The sequence below is a fragment of the Panthera tigris genome, chromosome A1, assembly GCF_018350195.1.
Source record: "Panthera tigris isolate Pti1 chromosome A1, P.tigris_Pti1_mat1.1, whole genome shotgun sequence".
NCBI classification, from domain to species: Eukaryota; Metazoa; Chordata; class Mammalia; order Carnivora; family Felidae; genus Panthera; species Panthera tigris.
In genome coordinates this window covers 18,796,162-18,815,938 of record NC_056660.1, presented here as the reverse complement: position 1 = coordinate 18,815,938, position 19,777 = coordinate 18,796,162, and the positions used below count along the sequence as shown (strand labels likewise).

Below are 19,777 nucleotides of genomic sequence, written 5' to 3'. Positions count from 1 at the left end.
CCAAATGTAGGAGCTCTGCAGGGGAAAAGTGGTAGAGAATTTCATGGGTTTGGTTTGCTCGTCTTGGGCTAACATGAAATGGATTATAAACATCCAGTTTGAGATGCCTCATGTAGACTTCCAAAGTTGCAACCTCAGCAGTTGTTTAATACAATGTGGGCCCAGGCTTGCAGAGCTGACTTAAGAAGGCCCACATGGTAAGTTAACATTCTTTCTGCACCCATGTAGATAATCAGGCCACAGCTAATGACACCAGCCTTCTTTTGTTGTTTTTCTGTTTTATTTCTCTTATTATCCTCCACCTGTCCTTCAAGCCCTATCTTCTAGGCTAAGAAGTTCTGTTAGCCCTTGGGGGTGGAGACTCTTGGTGCCCCATCAGCATCCCCTTGGATCCCCTCTAACATCTCTGTGCTCCCACCCCCAGCTTCCACTCCCTTTGCTGTAATCTTCAGAGAAATACCACTGGAGCCAATTCACCTATACGGAACCCAAAATGCCTGAGAGTGACACCACCCTGTTGGGCAGCCCATAGCCGTTTAGCAGGTGTACAAAAACCTAACTCTATTGCTTCAAAGTGTGACAAATTCGGCAGTACAATTTACACTAAAGAATTCCCCATGGATCAAGCTGAATCTGTTGCTTGAAATCCCACCCTTCCTTGGCTCTTAGGAGTTCCTCCTAGGAACACTTCCTTTGTAAATCACTAGCACCTTAATGGTTGGCTCAGGGTCTGCTTCGAGGAGAACTCGAACTATGGGTGGCCATTTGCTTATTATTAAGGTGTATTTATAACACTATAGTCTAAGTCAGGGGATATAGCCTATATTGCAAACTGCATAAGGACAGAGACCATTATCCATTCATCTTTGAATCCCCCAGGCCATGACACATAGGTGGAGCTTGGTAAATCTCTGTTGTCTTGAACTAGGATGTCTCTGGCATGTCTCACTACACCATCTCCCTCACCATCCACTTCTCTGATTTTATCCCTTCCTCTCTGTCCCTCCATAAATTAGCTCCAGCAACATTGGCTTTCATTTTTGTTGTTGTTGTTGTTGCCATTCTTTTATAGTAACAGTTCTTGGACTTCTACATGTTGTCTCTCCTTATTTTTATAAACTTTTTCTTGGGGCTCCTGGTTGGTTCAGTCAGTAGAGCATGTGACGTTTGATGTTGGGGTTGTAAATTCAAGCCCCACATTGGGTATGGAGATTACTTAAAAATAAAATATTTAAAAATTTTTTTAATGTTTATTTTTGAAGGAGAGAGAGGGGCAGAGAGAGAGGAAGCCACAGAATCCGAAGCAGGCTCCAGGCTCTGAGCTATCAGCACAGAGCCTGACATGGGGCTCGAACTCACAATCAGTGAGATCATGACCCGAGTGAAGTCGGTCGCCCAACGGACCGAGGCACCCAGGCGCCCCCAAAATAAAATTTTTTAAAACAAACTCTTTTTATTGAAGTATATTTGACACAAAATGTTAGTTTTAGACATATGACCTAGTGATTTGATGAGTCTGTATGTTATGTTCACAAGTGTAGCAACTGTCCAACATCATACACATACAGTATCACTCAATTTCCTAATGCTGTACCTTTTATCCCCATGACCTATTCATTACATAGCTGGAAGCCTTTCTCTCCCACTTTCCTTCACCTAATTCACCTCACCACTTGCTTCCCCTTTGGCAACCATCAGTTCTCTATTTTTACAGGTCTGGTTCTGCTTTTTTTGTTTGTGCATTTGTTTGTTTTACTTTTTAGATTCCACGTATAAGTAAGACCATATGGTATTTGTCCTTTTTTGTCTGACTTCTTTCATTTAGCATAATACCCTCTAAGTCCATCCATGTTCTCGCAAATGGCAAAATCTCCTTCTTTTTATGGCTAATATTCCATTGTATTTATATACCACTTCTTTATTCATTCGTCTATCAGTGGACACTTGAGTAGCTTCCATATCTTGGCTATTATAATGCTGCAATAAACATAGAGGTGCAGATATCTTTTCAAATTACTGTTTTTGTTTTCTTTGGATAGATTCCTGGTAGTGCAATTACTGGATCATATGGTATTTGCATTTTTCATTTCTTGAGGAACGTCAATACGGTTTTCTGCAGTGGCTGCACCAATTTACGTCCCAACTAGTGGTGCACAAGTGTTCCTCATTCACCACATCGTTGCCAACACTTGTTATTTCTTGTCTTTTTTATTGTAGCCATCCTGACAGGTGTTAAGTGATATCTCATTGTGGTTTTGATTTACATTTCTGTCATGGTTAGTGACGTTGGGTATCTTTTCATGTGTATGTCCTCTTTGGAAAATGTCTATTCAGGTGCCCTGCCCACCTTTAAATTGGATTTATTTTTTGGTGTTGAGTTTTATAAGTTCTTTATATTTGGATATTAACTCCTTATATACCATTTGAAAATATTTCCTCCCACTCAGGAGGTTGCCTTTTCAATTTGTTGGTGGTTTCCTTGACTGTGCAAAAGCTTACTTTAGAGAAGTCCCAATAGCTTATCGTTCCTTTCGTTTCCCATACTGGAGGAGACAAATCTAGAAAAATGGTGCTAAGGCCGATGTCAACCTGAAAGGAAAAAAACCTGCAATCGAGAATACGCTACTCAGCAAGTCCACCATTCATAAGGAGAGAGAAAAAATTTCCCAAACAAAAGTTAAAGGAGTTCATTACCACTAAACCAGCCTTACAAGACGTGTTAAAAGGAACTCTTTGAGTGGAAAGAAAAGACCATAATCAGAAGTAAGAAAATTATGACAGGAAAAAAATTCACAGGGAAGTGCAAACATATAATAAAAGCAGTAGATTAATCATAAAACCAGTATAGAGGTTAAAGCATAAACACACTAAAATCAATTATGTCTACAAAAATCAGCCAAGGGATTTGTGAAATAAAAGGATATAAAGTATGACATCATGTGCATAAAACATGGTTGGTACAAAGTAAAAATTTATTGCTTTTAGAATGTGTTCAAACTTAAGCAACCATAAACTTAATATAGACTGCTCTGTGTATAACGTGTATATATGAGCTTAATGGTACTCATAAATCAAAAACTTGCAATAGAAATGCAAAAAATAGAAACAAATCCAAGCATAACACTAAAGAAAACCATAAAACCACAAGGGAAGAGAGCAAGAGAAGAACAGGGAAAAACTACAAAAACACAACCATAAAACAAGTAACACAATGGCAATAAGTATATACCTAATGATAATTACTTTAAATGGAGTAAATGCTCCAATCAAAAGACATGGGGCGATTGAATGGTTAAGAAAGCAAGACCCATCTATATGCTGCCTACAAGAGACTCACTTCAGACCTAAGACACATACAGACTGAAAGTAAATAGATGGAAATCTACTCCTGAAATCATTATCGCACTATATGCTAACTTGGATATAAATTTTAAAAAAAGAAAGTAAATAGATGGAAAAATACTTACCATGCAAATAGAAGAAAGAAATCTGGGGTCATAATACTTAGACAAAATAAATTTTAAAACAAAGATGGTAACTAGAGACAAGGACATTAAATGATAAAGGAACAATCCAACAAGAGGATATAACTGTAAATATGCACCCAACATGGAAGCATCTAAATACAAAAAGCAGCTACTAACAGATCTAAAGAAAGAAACTGATGGTAACACAAAAATAGTAGGGGATTTTACAGCCCATTTACATCAATGGATAGATCATCCAGGCAGAAAATCAACAAGGAAATAGGACCAGATGGACCTAATATATAACAGGACATTCCATCCCCAAACAGCAGAATACACATTATTTTCGAGTGTACATGGAACATTCTCCAGAATAGATCACATGTTAGGCTATAAAACAAAGCTCAATAAATTCAAAAAGACTGGAATCCTATCATACATCTTTTATGACCACAATGGTATGAAACTAGAAATCAATCACAAGAAAAAACTTAACACAAATACATGGAGGCTAAATAATATGCTACTATCAATAAATGGGTCAACCAAGAAATGAAAGAGGAAATCAAAAAATGGAGACAAATGAAAATGAAAACACAACAGTCCAAAATCTTACAGATGCAGCAAAAGCTGTTCTAAGAGGGAAGATTGTGGCAATACAAGTCACCTCCAGAGCAAGAAAAATCTCGAGATAAAAATAGAACTACCCTACAACCCAGCAATTGCACTACTAGGTATTTATCCAAGGGATACAGGTATGCTGTTTCGAAGGGGCACATGCACCCCAATGTACAGCCAATGCATATGCACAGCCAAAGTATGGAAAGAGCCCAAATGTCCATCGATGGATGAATGGATAAAGAAGATGTGGTATATATATACAATGGGGTATTACTCGGCATTCAAAAAGAATGAAATCTTGCCATTTGCAACTAAGTGGATGGAACTAGAGGGTATTATGCTAAGCGAAATTAGTCAGAGAAAGACAAATACCCTATGACTTCACTCATATGAGGACTTTAAGATACAGATGTACATAGGGGAAAGGAAGCAAAAATAATACCAAAACAGGGAGGGGGACAAAACATAAGAGACTCTTAAATACGGAGAACAAACAGAAGGTTGCTGGAGGGGTTATGGGAGGGGGGATAGGCTAAATGGGTAAGGAGCATTAAGGAATCTACTCCAGAAATGATTGTTGTGCTACATGCAACATGGATGTAAATTTACATGTATGTAAATTAAAAAATTAATTTAAAAAAATCTCAAGAAACCTAACCTTATAACTAAATGAGTTGGAAGAAGAGGAATAAAGCCCAAAGCTAGTAGAAGGAAAGATATAATAAAGATTACAACAAAAATAAATGATACATAAACTAAAAACACAATAGAACAGATCATTGAAACCAGGAGCTGGCTCTTTGAAAAGACAAAAAAAATTACAAATTTTTAGCCACACATTTCAAAAAAAGGAGAGAGGACTCAAAATCATAAATTAAAGAGAAATAACAGACACCACAGAAATACAAAAGATTATAAGAGAATATTATGAAAAATTAAATGCTGACAAATCGGACAACCTAGAAGAAATGGATAAATTCATAGAAACATACAGTCTTCTAAAATTGAATCAGGAACAAATAGAAGATTTGAACAGACCAATTACTAGCAATGAAATTGAATCAGTAATCAAAAAACTTCCAACAAACAAAAGTCCAGGACCAGATGACATCACAGGTGAATTCTACCAAACATTTAAAGAAGAGCTAATACCTATTATCCTCAAAGCATTCCAAAAAGTAGAAGAGGGAAAGTTTCCAAAATCATTCCAAGAGTCCAGTATTATCCTGATACCAAAATGAGATAAAGATATTACCAAAGGGGCGCCTGGGTGGCTCGGTCGGTTAAGCGTCCGACTTCGGCTCAGGTCATGATCTCACGGTCCGTGGGTTCGAGCCCCGCGTCGGGCTCTGTGCTGACAGCTCAGAGCCTGGAGCCTGTTTCAGATTCTGTGTCTCCCTCTCTCTCTGACCCTCCCCTGTTCACGCTCTGTCTCTCTCTGTCTCAAAAATAAACGTTAAAAAAAAAAAAAAAAGATATTACCAAAGAAGAAGAAGAAGAGGAGGGAGAAAGAAAGAGAGAAAGAAAGAGAGAAAGAGAGAAAGAAAGAAAGAGAGAGAGAGAGAGAGAGAGAAAGAAAGAAAGAAAGAAAGAAAGAAAGAAAGAAAACTGCAGGCCAATATCTCTGATGAACATAGATGTAAAAATCCTCAAAAAATATTAGCAAACTGAATCCAACAATACATTAAAAAAAAACATTCATCATCATCCATTCCAGGGATACAAGGGTGGTTCAGTATTTTCAAATGAATCAACAGTGACACATCACATTAACAAGAGAAAGTATAAAAACCATATGATCATTTCAATAGATGCAGAAAAAGCACTTGACAAAATACAACATCCTTTCGTGATAAAAATTCTCAAGGGTTAGAGGGAACATACCTCAACATAATAAAGGCCATACATAAAAAACTCACAGCTAACATCATCCTCAATGTTAAAAACCAAGAGCTTTTCCTCTAAGATCAGTAACAAGACGAAGATGTCTACTACTATCACTACTTTTATTCATCATACTATTGGAAGTCCTGGCCACAGCAGTCGGACAAGAAAAATAAATAAAAGGCATTCAAATTGGTAAGAAGGAAGTAAAGCTGTCCCTATTGGCAGATGCCATGATACTATATAAAGTCCTTCAGCAAAAACTTCCAGAACTGATAATTCAATAGTCACAGGATACCAAATTAACATAGAGAAATGTGTTGCATTTCTATACACTAATAATGAAGTAGCAGAAAGAGAAATTAAGAAAAACAACCCCATTGTTAAAATTTTAAATTATTAAAATGTCCATACTACCTAAAGCAATCCACAGATTTAACGCAAACCCTATCAAAATACCAACAACATTTTTCACAGAAATAGAACAAATAATCCTAAAATTCACATGGAACCACAAAAGACCCCAAATAGCCAAAGCAATCTTGACAAAGAACAATGAAGCTGGGAGTATCACAATCCCAGATTTCAAGATATACTAAGTTGTAGTCATCATAACAGTATGGTGCTGTCACCAAAATAGAAACATCAATGGAACAGAATAATTAGCCCCAAAATAAACCCACCCTTTTATGGTCAATTAATCTAGGACAAACGAGGCAAGAATATACAATAGGAAAAAGACAGTCTCTTTAACAAATGATACTGGGAAAACTGGACAGCTACATACAAAGGAGTGAAACTCTACCACTTTCTTACACCATACACACAAACTCAGATGATTAAAGACCTAAATGTGTGGGGCGCCCGGGGGAAGGAGTCGGTTAAGCGTCCGACTTCAGCTCAGGTCACGATCTCGCAGTCCGCGAGTTCGAGCCCCGCGTCGGGCTCTGGGCTGATGGCTCAGAGCCTGGAGCCTGCTTCCGATTCTGTGTCTCCCTCTCTCTCTGCCCCTCCCCCGTTCATGCTCTGTCTCTCTCTGTCTCAAAAATAAACGTTAAAAAAAAAAATTAAAATAAATAAATAAATAAATAAATAAAAGACCTAAATGTGAGACCTGAAACCATAAAATTCATAGAAGAGAGTATAGGCAGTAATTTCTTTAACATAGCCATAGCAACATTTTTTTAGATATGTCTCCTAAGGTAAGGGAAGTAAAAGCAAAATTAAACTATGGTACTACACCAAAAGGAAAAGCTTTTTTGCACAATGAAGGAATCCATTAACCAAATGAAAAGACAACCTACTGAATAGGAGAGGATATTTGTAAATGATCTGATAAGGGGCTAATACCCAGAATATATAAAGAACATACACAACTAGGGGCACCTGGGTGACTCAGTTGGTTAAGCATCTGACTCTTGATCTTAGCTCAGGTCATGATCTCATGATTCATGAGACTGAGCCTGACATCCAGCTCTGCACTGACAGTATGGAGCCTGCTTGGGATTCTCTCTCTCCCTCTCCGCCTCCCCCCTGCTCACTTGTGTGTGCGTGCTCTCTCCCTCTCTCTCTCTCTTTCAAAATAAATAAACATGAAAACATTTTTTAAAAAGAACATCTACAACTCAACACCAAAAAGCTAAGTATCAGACTAAAAAATGGGCAGAGGACCTGAATAGACATTTTTCCAAAAAAGACCTACTACACATGGCCAACAGACACATGAAAAGATGTTCAACATCACTAGTCATCAAGGAAATATGAATTAGAACCACAATGACCTATAGCTTCACACATATCAAAATGGCTAGAATCAAGAACACAAGAAATAACAAGTGCTGTTGAGGAATTGGAGAAGGAAGAGCCTTCGTACATTATTGGTGGGAATGCAAATTGGTGCAGGCACTGTGGAAACTATCCTCAAAAAATTAAAAATAGAATTATCATATGATCCAGTAATTTTACTGGGTATTTACCCAAAAATATTAAAACCCTAATTTGAAAAGATATAGGCAGCACCTGGGTGGCTTAGTCAGTTAAGCATCCAACTCTTGATTTCAACTCAGGTCATGATCTCACAGTTCATGGGATCGAGCCCCGTGTCAGTCTTCATGCTGACAGCATGGAGCTTGCTTGGGATTCTCTCCCTCTCTCTCCCTCTCAAGTAAACTTATGTTTACATATATATATACACACACACATATATATATATACACTTATGTGTATATATATACACACACATCTTTTATGTATATATGTATCTTTTATGTATATATACAAGTCTTTTATGTATATATGTATACATATGTATACTTACATTTATAAATAAGTAAACTTATTTATATACATATGCATATCTTATATACATATATACACATATACTTATATACATGTACATATACTTTTTTATGTATATACATACACATATCTTTTATGTATATATATACATACACACATATCTTTTATGTATATATACACACATCTTTTATGTATATGTATATACATACCCACATATGTATATATGTGTGTATATACATCTTTCATGTATATACATACACACATACGTATACACACACACACATCCTTATATTTATTGCAGCATTATTTACTATGGCCATTATACGGAAGCAACTAAAGTGTTCATCAACTGATGAATGGATAAAGGTAGTGTGTGTGTGTATATATATATATATATATATATATATGTGAATATTAAGCCATAAAAAATGAAATCTTGCCATTTGAGCGTGAATGGACCTAGAGGGTATATTGTTAAGTGCAATAATTCAATCAGAGAAAGACAAACACCATATGATCTCATTCATAAATGCAATTTAAGAAACAGAACAACAACCAAAAGAACCAGACTCTTAAATACAAAGAATAAACTGGTGGTTGCCAGAGGGGAAAAGGGGTGGGGTAAAGAATATTAATAGAACCCTGACCTTGATGAGCACTAAGTAACGTATAGAACCCTTAGTCATTATATTGTACACCCAAAACAAATATAATACTGTATATTAATTATACTTGACTAAATAAAGTGCCCAGAGTTAAGCCCTCTGGTCATAAAAACTTGTTAAGCCAGCTGGTTTTCAAAGCCAAACGTTACAGGGACTCATCTTCCCAGTGCAGGCCCTCTGTGCCTGCGGTGGGGTCTGATTTTCTTGCCTAAGCTCGTGGTTCCCTCCTGTTTATGGTTAGCCTTGCCGGGACAGTTCTCAACTGTCTCCCCTTCTAACCTTTTCGACGTGGCCTCCTCTCTACTGTGGAAAGTCTGTCCTGCCAGTGTTTGGGTCATTTTCATAGTTGCACTGATGTGGCTGTTACCTCAGTGTGTTTGTGGACGAGGTTAACTCAGGATCCTCCTACCCTGCCATCTTCCCAGCAACGAAAAACAATCATGATTTTTATCCTCCTTTTGCTAAAGCAGTGTACCATGTTGACGGAGTTGAAAATATGCAACCATCCCTGCGTCCCCAGAATAAATCCCACTGACTGTGGTAGATAATCCTTTTCATGTATCGTTGAATGTGGTTTGCTCATATTTTGTTGAGTTTCAGGTGTATGTTCATCAGGAAGGTTGGCCTGTAGTTTTTTTTTCATAGTGACTTCTGTCTGGTTTTGGTGTAAGTAATGCTGGCCTTGTAGAATATATTTGGAGGTTTTCCTTCCTCTTCTATTTTTGGGGATAGTTTGCAGAGAATAGGTATTAACTCTTCTTTAAATGTTTAGAATTTACCTGTGAATCCATCTGGTCCCGGGCTTTAGTTTAAGAGTTGTTTGATTACTGATTCAGCTTCATTACTAGTAATTGGTCTGTTCAGATTTCCTATTTTTTCCTGACTCAGTGTTGGAAACACCAGCTTTCTTTTGGAATAAGAATAACCTTCCTTTGAGATTGTTATGATCAAAACAGAAGGGGGGTGGGGAGACTGTCAGAAGAAAGGGTGAAAGAATTTGAAATGAGAGTAAATTGTCTAGTGGACGCTTCTGGGATTATCTCCACCTCTCATGGTCTTTAAGCTATTTTGTAACTGTAAGTTGTAGCAAACTGGTAATGCTGCAAATAATTTTTGTACTTAAAAATGCAAATTAGTTGTGTCCGGTGGAATGCAATGGATTATTGAGCCATTTTGTATTTATTTGTAAATTCATGTCATCAGCCCTTATCCGCCTATAAATGTACAGTACTTTATTATTTTTTAAACATTTTTAATGCTTTTTATTTTTATTTTTGAGAGACAGAGAGAGACAGCATGAGTGGGGGAGGAGCAGAAAGAGAGGGAGACCCAGAATCCGAAGCAGGCTCCAGGCTCCGAGCTGTCAGCACAGAGCCCGACGCGGGGCTCAAACCCACAAACTGTGAGATCATCACCTGAGCCGAAGTCAGACGCCTAACCGACTGAGCCACCCAGGCACCCCTATTTTTTATTTATTTATTTTTAATGTTTATTCATTTTAGAGAGAGAGACCAAGTGCGCGTGGGGTAGGGGCAGAGAGAGAGAGGGAGACACAGAACCCGATGTGGGGCTCAAACTCATGAGCCCTGAGATCATGACCTGAGCCGAAGTTGGACCTTCAACTGACTGAGCTACCAGGTGCCCCAATGCGGTACTTTTTTAAATTTAAGTATAACGTACATTAGCTTATATTTGTTTCCGGTGTACAATATAATGATTTAACAATTTTATACATTACTCAGGGCTCATCAAGGTAAGTGTACTCTTAATCCCCTTTATTTCACCCATCCCCCCACCCACCTCCCTTCTGCTAACCACCAATTTGTATTCAAGAGTCTGGTCTTTTGTCTCTCTTTTTCTTTCATTTATTTTCTTAAATTTCACATAGGAGGGGATTCATATGGTATTTGTCTTTCTGACCTATTTCACTTCGCATTCTACTCTCTAGGTACATCCACATTGCTGCAAATGGCAAGATTTCATTCCTTTTTATGGCTGAGCAACATTCATTCCATGGTATACGTACACATCTTCATTATCCATGCATCTGTCAATAGACACTTGGGTTGCCTCCATATATTGGCTATTGTAAATAATGCTGCAATAAACATAGGAGTGTACATATCTTTTCAAATTAGCATTTTTATATTCTTTGGGTAAATACCTAGAGTGAAATTACTGGACCATATGGTAATTCGATATTTCATTTTGTGAGGAAATTCCATACTGTTTTTCCCAGTGGCTTGTGCAGTACTTTAATGAGCTGTAACATTTTACTGGTTTCTTATTAATGAGTAAAATAAAATTTTTGACATGTATTAAAAAAATGCAAGGTAGATGGGGTGGCTCAGTCAGTTAAGCGTCCGACTTCGGCTCAGGTCATGATCTTACGGTTCGTGGGTTCAAGCCCCGCGTCGGGCTCTGTGCTGACAGCTCAGAGCCTGGAGCCTGCTTCAGATTCTGTGTCTCCCTCTCTCTCTGCCCCTCCCCTGCTCATGCTCTGTGTCTCTCCGTCTCTCAATAATAAATAAACGTTAAAAAAAAATGCAAGGTAGAGGACAGTGCTATGGTATGCGTACAGGACAGTGTTATGATATGCAACGATTTCTGTAAAACAAAAGTGGGGAATAACATGTATTCATGTTTGCATATATATACATAAAAACTTCTGGGAGGGTATATATTCATATTTGATTATATATGCATAAAAAACATCTATTTGGAGTTGGAGAAGTAAATGGGGGGGTGGATGAGACAGACTCTTCACTTCATGTCTTTTCTACCTTTTATATTGTGTAAATAGGGGTGCCTGGGTGGCTCAGTAGGTCAAGCATCTGACTCTTGATTTCGACTCAGGTCATGATCTCACGGTGCATGGGATTGAGCCCATCATGCTCTGCACTGACAGCATAAAGCCTACTTGAGATTCTCTCTCTCCCTCGGTCTCTGCCCCTTCCCAACTCATGCTTGCTCTCTCTCCTTCAAAATAAACTTTAAAAGTTATATTGTGTAAATATGCTTCATTTTAAAAGTTTTAAATGTGTGGTAATCTAAGCTTAGAAAGCAAGTATTTCAATTCGTTTAGCTGTTCATTTCACTGATCTCCAGTTGGCATCAGTGGGAAGAGATTCTCCAGCTGGAATGGGGCCAGGGGAAGACAGGCAAAGAAATGATGATGGTCTACTACAAATTAATAATGTGGGTTTGGTGGAAACAAAGCAAGCATAATATGACCATCAAGAATGATCTGTGTATATATATATATATATATATATATATATATATATGACTTTGTTAGAATATTTTTTTGAGTTCTGTACCTTTACTTCTGTGCATATTTTTGTGACCTGCATGGGTAAAAGGAAAGCACTAAAAATTGAAGGCTTGAGAAACCAGCCCTTTTAGGAACTACTAAAAGAAGGTCCTCTGAATTGAATACAGGGAGAGAAACCATTTGTCTGTATATGTATACTGAACATCACAGGAATGTTTAGGTATAGCCATTCAGTATTTTCATGGCGACTGCCCTGGGAACTGGAGTTAAAGGACGGCAAGAGGAATTTAGGCTATTTATTATTAAGAAACAGTATTGGGTATCTGAAAAATGCAACCCATCAGCAGGAAAGGGTACAAGTCCCATTCCCTGACTTTTTTTTTTCTAGAAAGGTGAAATGAAAGAGATAAAATTCTGTCTGAGAAGCCGAACTATATTTCTTTTTTTCCCCCCTCTCCAGCCTTATAAATTGGGCTTTGGGAGACAAAGTTGGGCTTGAAGCTTTGTCTTTTAAAGACAGAATTCACGCAAGACCCAAATGATTCAGTATTGACACACTGTGAGCTGGAATAATTTTCTTTCTAAACCATAATGTGAATTGGTAAGACATTTTGATCTTTGCTCTAACTGGCCTAATTTTATTTCATTCAGGTGTTGGAAAAGGCAATGGAAATGATCTAAAAGTACAAATAATATTGCACCGCAAAATCGTCTTTTTAAGTTCTGCTTCCAAAAATTGTTGGGTAAGAGCACGTAAACTGAAAATGCTGGCATTTGTTTTAATTCTCCACGTCAATCAGCATGTTGACCTCCCAGACCGTCACTCACCACAAAGAAAGACCATGCTGTTTTCTGGTTACCATCCAACTTGGCATCCCTGTGTTCAGACACAAGTCAGAGCACAAACTCCTTATTCAAAATAGTCTTTTCAGGGCGTTTTCCAAACTATCTTTTCAGTTCAGTGTGTTGCTTTGCCTTTCCCTTTTACACAAATGCCAAGCATGTTCCCAGGAATTTATCAGAGTTTTCGATTCATGTATCTGGTCATTTTTAGCTAAATAGTCTTCTTCTTGTCATTTTATAATATGGTACTGATTCTGAAATTATAAGCTTATAGGTGATTGGCATGCACACTAAAAAGATGGAGACATCAAGACTGTACCTCAAAAATATGATTCAGGGAATCTGGAATGGGGCTCAGGAGTCTCTCGAGTTAGCAATGTCCCAAGTGATTCTATCTCACATGTCCTGTGGGTCTGCACCTTCAAGAGTAACCCAAGTGGCTGGCTGGATGTAGCTCTCTGCCCAAAAGCAATGGGACCTGGTATGCCTAAGATCATCAACCTTTTCTGATTAAGAAACCTTCCTAGATCTAAGAAATATAAACTCTTAGAATTCTCTCGCAGGCTTGCCTCTATTCTATCACTTCTCCAGCACCACTCCTTCCCCTCTCCTCCACGGAAGGCCCTCGCCCAGTCCTGATCCTTGGCTTTCTGTTCTTACCTCTGTACGTACCCTACTCTTGGTTCTGCTCGTCCATTCCCCTGCCTTATATATTTTTTTCTTTCTTCCACTCCGCACATGTTTATGAGCACCTACCGGGACCCACAACATGGACGGTCTCTGCCCCAACAATCCAACCGTGTTTGTCAGTCCACGTTTGTCAAATGAGTTTTTCCTCTGCTTGCGCAACTGACACCAGAGTTCTCTCACTCAGGCCTTAAAATTTAGCGGTATCTTTGATTCTCTCTTTGCTGTGCCTGCACATCCAGTCAGTCACTAATTCCTGTTGATTGTACCCTTGGAATCTCTCTTCACTCTCTCCGTTCCTTTCTGTTCCTGTTGCCAACACCTCGTTTGTTCATGCCCGGATTTCCACAACGGTCTCCCTACCTCTTCTTTCCCCTCACACAATACAGTATATAGAGTCCTGCAATATGCAGGTATTTCATTGCTCCAACAGTGAAAAGCTGTAAGTAGAGAAGACACACGGCATGCCTGTAGTCAAAGCCAGTTAATATCTTTGGCTCAGCATTATCTGTAAAGATCACATACCAAGTGTTTTGAGGATTAGGCAATATATGTGAAGTTTCTTTGTGAGCGATAAATCGCTAAATAAGTGTTATATGTGATCATCATCAGGCCACTTTGTCACATAGGAAATGCCCCCCTCTCCATATTCTTCAACTTCATTCTTATTTCCCTGGCTCTTGAACCTTAGCCATAACATACCTGAGACCTGAGCTCACTTCCATCAGGTACTTGACCTGCAGACTCCATTCCAAGTAGAGTGGGTGTCCTCTGGCCCTTGGAACACAACACTCTTAATTTCTGCTTCATGTTTTTGCTGGTCTTTCCTCCCCCTCTCCCACACCACCCTGCCTCCACTGGATTCTCTTTTCAGTGCTCCTCACTTATGCAAATCCTTCCATGCCCAACTCTGTTTCTACCTTCTCTGTGAACCTTTCTCATTCTATGCTGCTTGTTAACCTCTCCAGAGTCTTCATCATCTAGCTTGACATGTAATTTATGCCATTCTGTTACTTCTTGTGCGTGTAGCTCCCTGAAGCATGCCTCGAGTCTGCACCTTCTTTTCTATTTTGCACAGGTACATAGACTTTTCTTATTGTGGGGGCCACTATTACACGAGGGTAATCAATAACAAAGAAATACTTAGTATAGCTTCAAGAAAGTCCTTCGTTCCAGAAACTTGGCCAATTCTTGGTCACTCCATCCAGCAGTCAGCCATGGACAAGGTCCATGATCCCATCAGCTGACCCCTTTTTGATAAAACATGACCAATTATGTATTGCTTTTTGAATGTGAAGGCTAGCTTTAAAACCGAGCATGTTAGCATATCCCAGCATAAGAAAACCAAGTGGCACACGTTCAACCGTAATGTTTACTTGGTTAAACTCTAATGGAAATGGGAACGCTTTGTTCTTTACCACTGCCCTACCATGACCTCCAAACATATTGGCCTTTTAAAAACGTAACAGTATTGCAACTTTATAGAAATAATGATTCACATTTACATGTAGTGACTGGACTATGAGACCAAGCGTACTTGATAAATACAGGAGGCCTTGATCTGTGACCATGAACTTCACTGTTCTCTTACCAGCTGGTTTTAAGGTTGTGAATTCCATGTGTTCATTCACAGATACTTCACGATATTGAAACAGACAACGTAATAATTCATTTATCCAGCTGTCCACCTCTGTATGATGATGTGAAAGTACGGTTTCTCTCTTCCTCAGTGAGTAATCAAGAAACAGTGTTATCCTCGTCTGGTCTTTTGAATTATTCTGCTTTAGGATTTCCTTTCCTATAATTCCCGGCAAGAAATAGGAGATGTCAAGCCCTGGCCAGGGAGAGGGAGAAAAACAAGTCAGATCCATAACAAAAATTTTTAAAAGAACCTAAACTGGTTTTTGCTCATTTTTTCTAAATTCTATACAGTTTGCATATATTTTCAAATAAGAAAAAAACCAAGGTATGTTTATTGCAGAGCAGTGATCACATTTTTCTTTCATATCTCTAAAACACATTGTTCCCCATAATTTGTAGTTTATGGTGTTGAAAGCATCTTTCAACAAACACCTTCTTTCCTTAAGGTAGCATTGTTTGTAAATTTATGTGTACGTTTAACTCTATGAATCTATACTGTGTAGAAAGCATCCTTGAACTAACATCTTCTTTCATTAATTAGAAGTGTTTGCAGTAGAGAACGAACAGAGGGTTGCTGGAGGGGAGTTGGGTGGGGGGATGGGCTAAATGGGTGATGAACATTAAGGAGGGCACTTGTTGGGATGAGCACTGGGTGTTATTTAAGTGATGAATCACTAAATTCTGCTGAAACCTATCTTACCGTATATGTTAACTAACTGGAATTTAAATAAAAACTCGGGGGTAAAAGGGAGATTTTACTTTCCTTTGGATTGACATATAATTCATTTTAAATAGTATTTTTTTAAGTTTATTTTGAGATCGACAAATACAGCATGAGTGAGGGAGGGGCAGAAAGAGAGAGAGAATCCAAGCAGGCTCTGCACGGACAGAACCTGGGGGCTTGAACCCATGAAACCATGAGATCATGACCTGAGCTGAAACCAAGAGTCAGATGCTTAACCAGCTGAGCCACCCAGGCACCTAGGAAAGTTTTTTTAAAAAAGTGTTTTTAATCCGATATTTGCCTTACATAAAATGAGAATGTTTGCCATAGTCATTACTCTGAATATCATGAGTGTATAATTTATATTGAGCAGTCATAAAGTGCACGAGTGTTATTCTATATGTAACAAATTTCTAAAGGTCAGTAGTTTCATTTTCCTATTAAAATTATCAAGCAGAACTGCCAACAAGTAACTGTGTCGATCAATTTAAAATGTATATCCTGTGCCCTCCTTCATGCCCTGCTTGCTCTCTGTTGTGGGAGAATCTATTCAGTACTGAAAAAAGTGTGTTGAAGCAAGTGACCCATACTGGATTTGAATAACGAAGCCAGTCTGAACCCTCTCTCAGTTGGTGGTCTCTAAGCAGAAGCACTGCTTCAGGCACCGGCCCAAGCAATGTTGGTCATTTTGTGATTTTCAAGGGCCAGGAGATGAAAACACTTTCAAAATGTTTAGGTATTTTTACCACCAATAATGACAATTATCAATGTAGCTGCCCCTTGTAGAAATGGATGATCTCTTCAGGCATAAACTGGCATAGGTTTCTGTTTAGAACTAAACTATATTAGAAGACTATTGCTTAAAGGTACAGAAAAAATTACATTTCCTTACATTTTGATAGAAAGAGCCATTTCTTAAAGCCTCCTCCTTTGTGTCATGAGTATAAAGTTATACACTGTAAGTGCTCTGTACTTAATGGCTACAACTGACAAATATAGAAATGAATGGAATTTTAATCCCTTTGGAATTAGCTTTTGGTATCAATGTTACTATGAAAAATAACTTTTTTTTTTTTTATTTTAGGTTCTTCCTAAATACTATGACAACTGCCCATTTTTCTTCTGGTTCCATACATCTTTTATACAAAATAACAGGTATGGCTCTGATACAATCCAGTAGAAACGGCTTAATCTTCAAGGTCTGTGTAAAGTGCGATGGCAAACCTTTTGCTGATTGCCATATGCTCAATTTCCAGAAACCAAGAATCCTCAAATTCCCCAATTCTTCACTGCCTTTCTCCTCTTAATCTGGTTATGTAAAATATATGGCTATTCTTGGAAACTACCGTTGCATTATCCTCAAGGTCCGTGCCATAGGACTGTTTCACAGAAGTTAAAACGTGTTCTGATCAGATCTGGAGTATGGTAATAAAGCCCTCCCATGCAAGTTTAGTAGGAGTCTGCTCAGTACCCTGTGGGAGGTCCTCCCAATGTGTTAATTTACCTAGACCGACCACCCACTAAATTCTATGCCCCAAAGGAAGGCATCTTCTAGGGAAGCTGCAGCTAGTTTAAAGGTGATTGACACACTTAGATCTAGGACAGAAGTTAGAAGACACAGTAAGCATTAATGAAGACCGCTTTAATAGTCCCCCATTTAAAAATGACTTTCTTGGGGTGACTGGGTGGCTCCAAGTCTTGACTTTGGCTCAGGTCATGATCTCACATTTGTGAGTTCAAACCCCGCATTCGGCTCTGTGCTGACAGCACAGAGTCTGCTTGGGATTCTCTCTCTCTGCCCCTCCCCTGTTCATGCTCTCTCTCAAAAAGAAAGGAAAAGAAAAAACCTTTCCCAGTTTAGTTATTAGAAAATCATTTTTAAGCTTATTTTTTAAAAAGTATATTGAGTGGGGGAGGGGCACAGAGAGAGGGAGACAGAGTCTCAAGCAGGATCCGCACTGTCAGCTCGGACCCCAAAGTGGGGCTTGACCCAGGACCCAGGAGATCATGACCTGAGCCGAAACCAAGAGTCAGAGGCTTAACCAGCTGAGCCACCCAGGCACCTAGGAAAGTTTTTTTTAAAAAGTATTGACTGAAGATTATTCCAAGAAAACTTCTACTTGTCTGGAAACTCATTCCTGAGTCTAGACATTCTCTAGAATTCTAGTGCTCTAGTACTTTAGGGAGTATTTGTTCTTCAGCGCTGAAAATTTGAGGTGTATTGTTATCACCATACCGTAATCATCATCCAATACAAAAAGGGAAAAATATTCCAGAACCGGAGTTTTGAGGTAGCTGTGACTGTATGTGGCATGAATCGACAGTTCCCATTACATATAATCCCAGCCTTTTCTTCCAATCTGACCACCTCCTCTCACACCTCCGGTCCAGTAAAGGCAACAGTAAGTTGGATATCTGGTCTACATCCTTCTGATGCACCTATTTAATGGATAGAGTGAACTTTGGATTTGATGGGGGAATTTTTACCAGTTTTTCCCTGGGTGTATACAAACAATAAACTTTGACTCCCAACATGAGCCAAGCCCCTCAGTCGAGATCTGGGTGAAACTTCATTGGGTGTGACTCTTCCAAAGTGGTTCTTGCCACGGGGCACAATTTTTTCCTTTAAAACACATTGATCATACTAGAGAGGCAATGAGTTAGAAACCTATAAAAGTGAGGAGAGAAGTGATCTAATTTTCCCTACTGCTTGGTATAGCTGTTTGATTAGCTGCAAGGTGGTTAACTGGTCAAAAATGCCTCTGTCCTCATTTAAAAGACTTGGTATTTTATTACTTGGTTTTAATACACACCTAGTCTCTCTGGAGGATTTCACATGGCAATTTATTAATGTCGAATGTCCTTAATCCTATAAAAGGCAATGTGAAAAGAATCGGTGATGTGTAATTACTGATGATTAAGATTTGGTTGGCTGTGGAGAGGTGCGGGGAGCTGGCTAGAGGGGATCGGACAGAGGCTGCGACTAACCGTGGCAGGTGGGTCTCCTTTTTTACCCTTCTGTGCTTGCAACGATGTTTCTGCTTTTCTAGGCTTTATCTTTCAAGAAATGAATTGGATAATCCCCATAAACCAAAAACATGGAAAATTTACCGTCCAGAGTTTGCAGTCGAGGTATTTTTTGATGAGGTCGTAGCTGGTACCTAATTAAGCGTAGTTCCCTTTCTCGGACAGAATCATGTTCCTCACAATCCCTGCCACATATTTGTAGCTTCTAAACCTCCTTCCTTGCTGGTATACTTATATTTACATTCATGTACATATGTTTTTGCCAAACCTATTAAATACATACAAAGTAAAATCTTAAGGGTGCTTCTTACTTTCTGAAGGAGTTAGGTCATGTTTGCGAGAACTAACGTTCTTATGTACTGTGCTCCAAATTATCACTTTGAAGAACCTTTACATAACAAACCTTAAAATATTTAAAATTATGATTCCTCCCAATAATCTGTGTTTACTTATCTAAAAATACAAGTATTCCCTGCTTTTACATTTTAATTTCAGATCAGAAAGGTCACTTCTGTTTTCTTCCTCTGCTTGATTTATAAACTTAACAAACATCAGATTGGCACAAAGACTTGCTTGTTTTCAACCCAGAAAACTGTGTACACAAGCAGACCCACCAGTGCATGGACTAATTACACACGCAGACTTC

At 38.6% G+C, this 19,777-nt stretch overlaps 1 protein-coding gene across 8 annotated transcripts in view; it reads left to right on the top strand.

The window, feature by feature from the left end:
• LOC102955006 (phosphatidylinositol 3,4,5-trisphosphate 3-phosphatase TPTE2) overlaps positions 1-19,393 on the top strand; it is a 161,783-nt gene extending 142,390 nt beyond the window's left edge. For 6 of the 8 annotated variants that reach the window (XM_042961163.1, XM_042961104.1, XM_042961317.1 and 3 more), the window contains 4 exons: positions 12,861-12,952; positions 15,373-15,468; positions 17,189-17,259; positions 19,155-19,393. In XM_042961163.1, the coding sequence (XP_042817097.1) occupies positions 12,861-12,952; positions 15,373-15,468; positions 17,189-17,259; positions 19,155-19,269 (374 nt within the window). In that variant the 3' untranslated portion in view covers positions 19,270-19,393. Of the gene's footprint in view, positions 1-12,860; positions 12,953-15,372; positions 15,469-17,188; positions 17,260-17,360; positions 17,447-19,154 lie in introns of those variants that run through there. The other 2 variants (XM_042961224.1, XR_006209651.1) reach the window with 2 other exon arrangements.
• Positions 19,394-19,777: the final 384 nt, after the last annotated feature.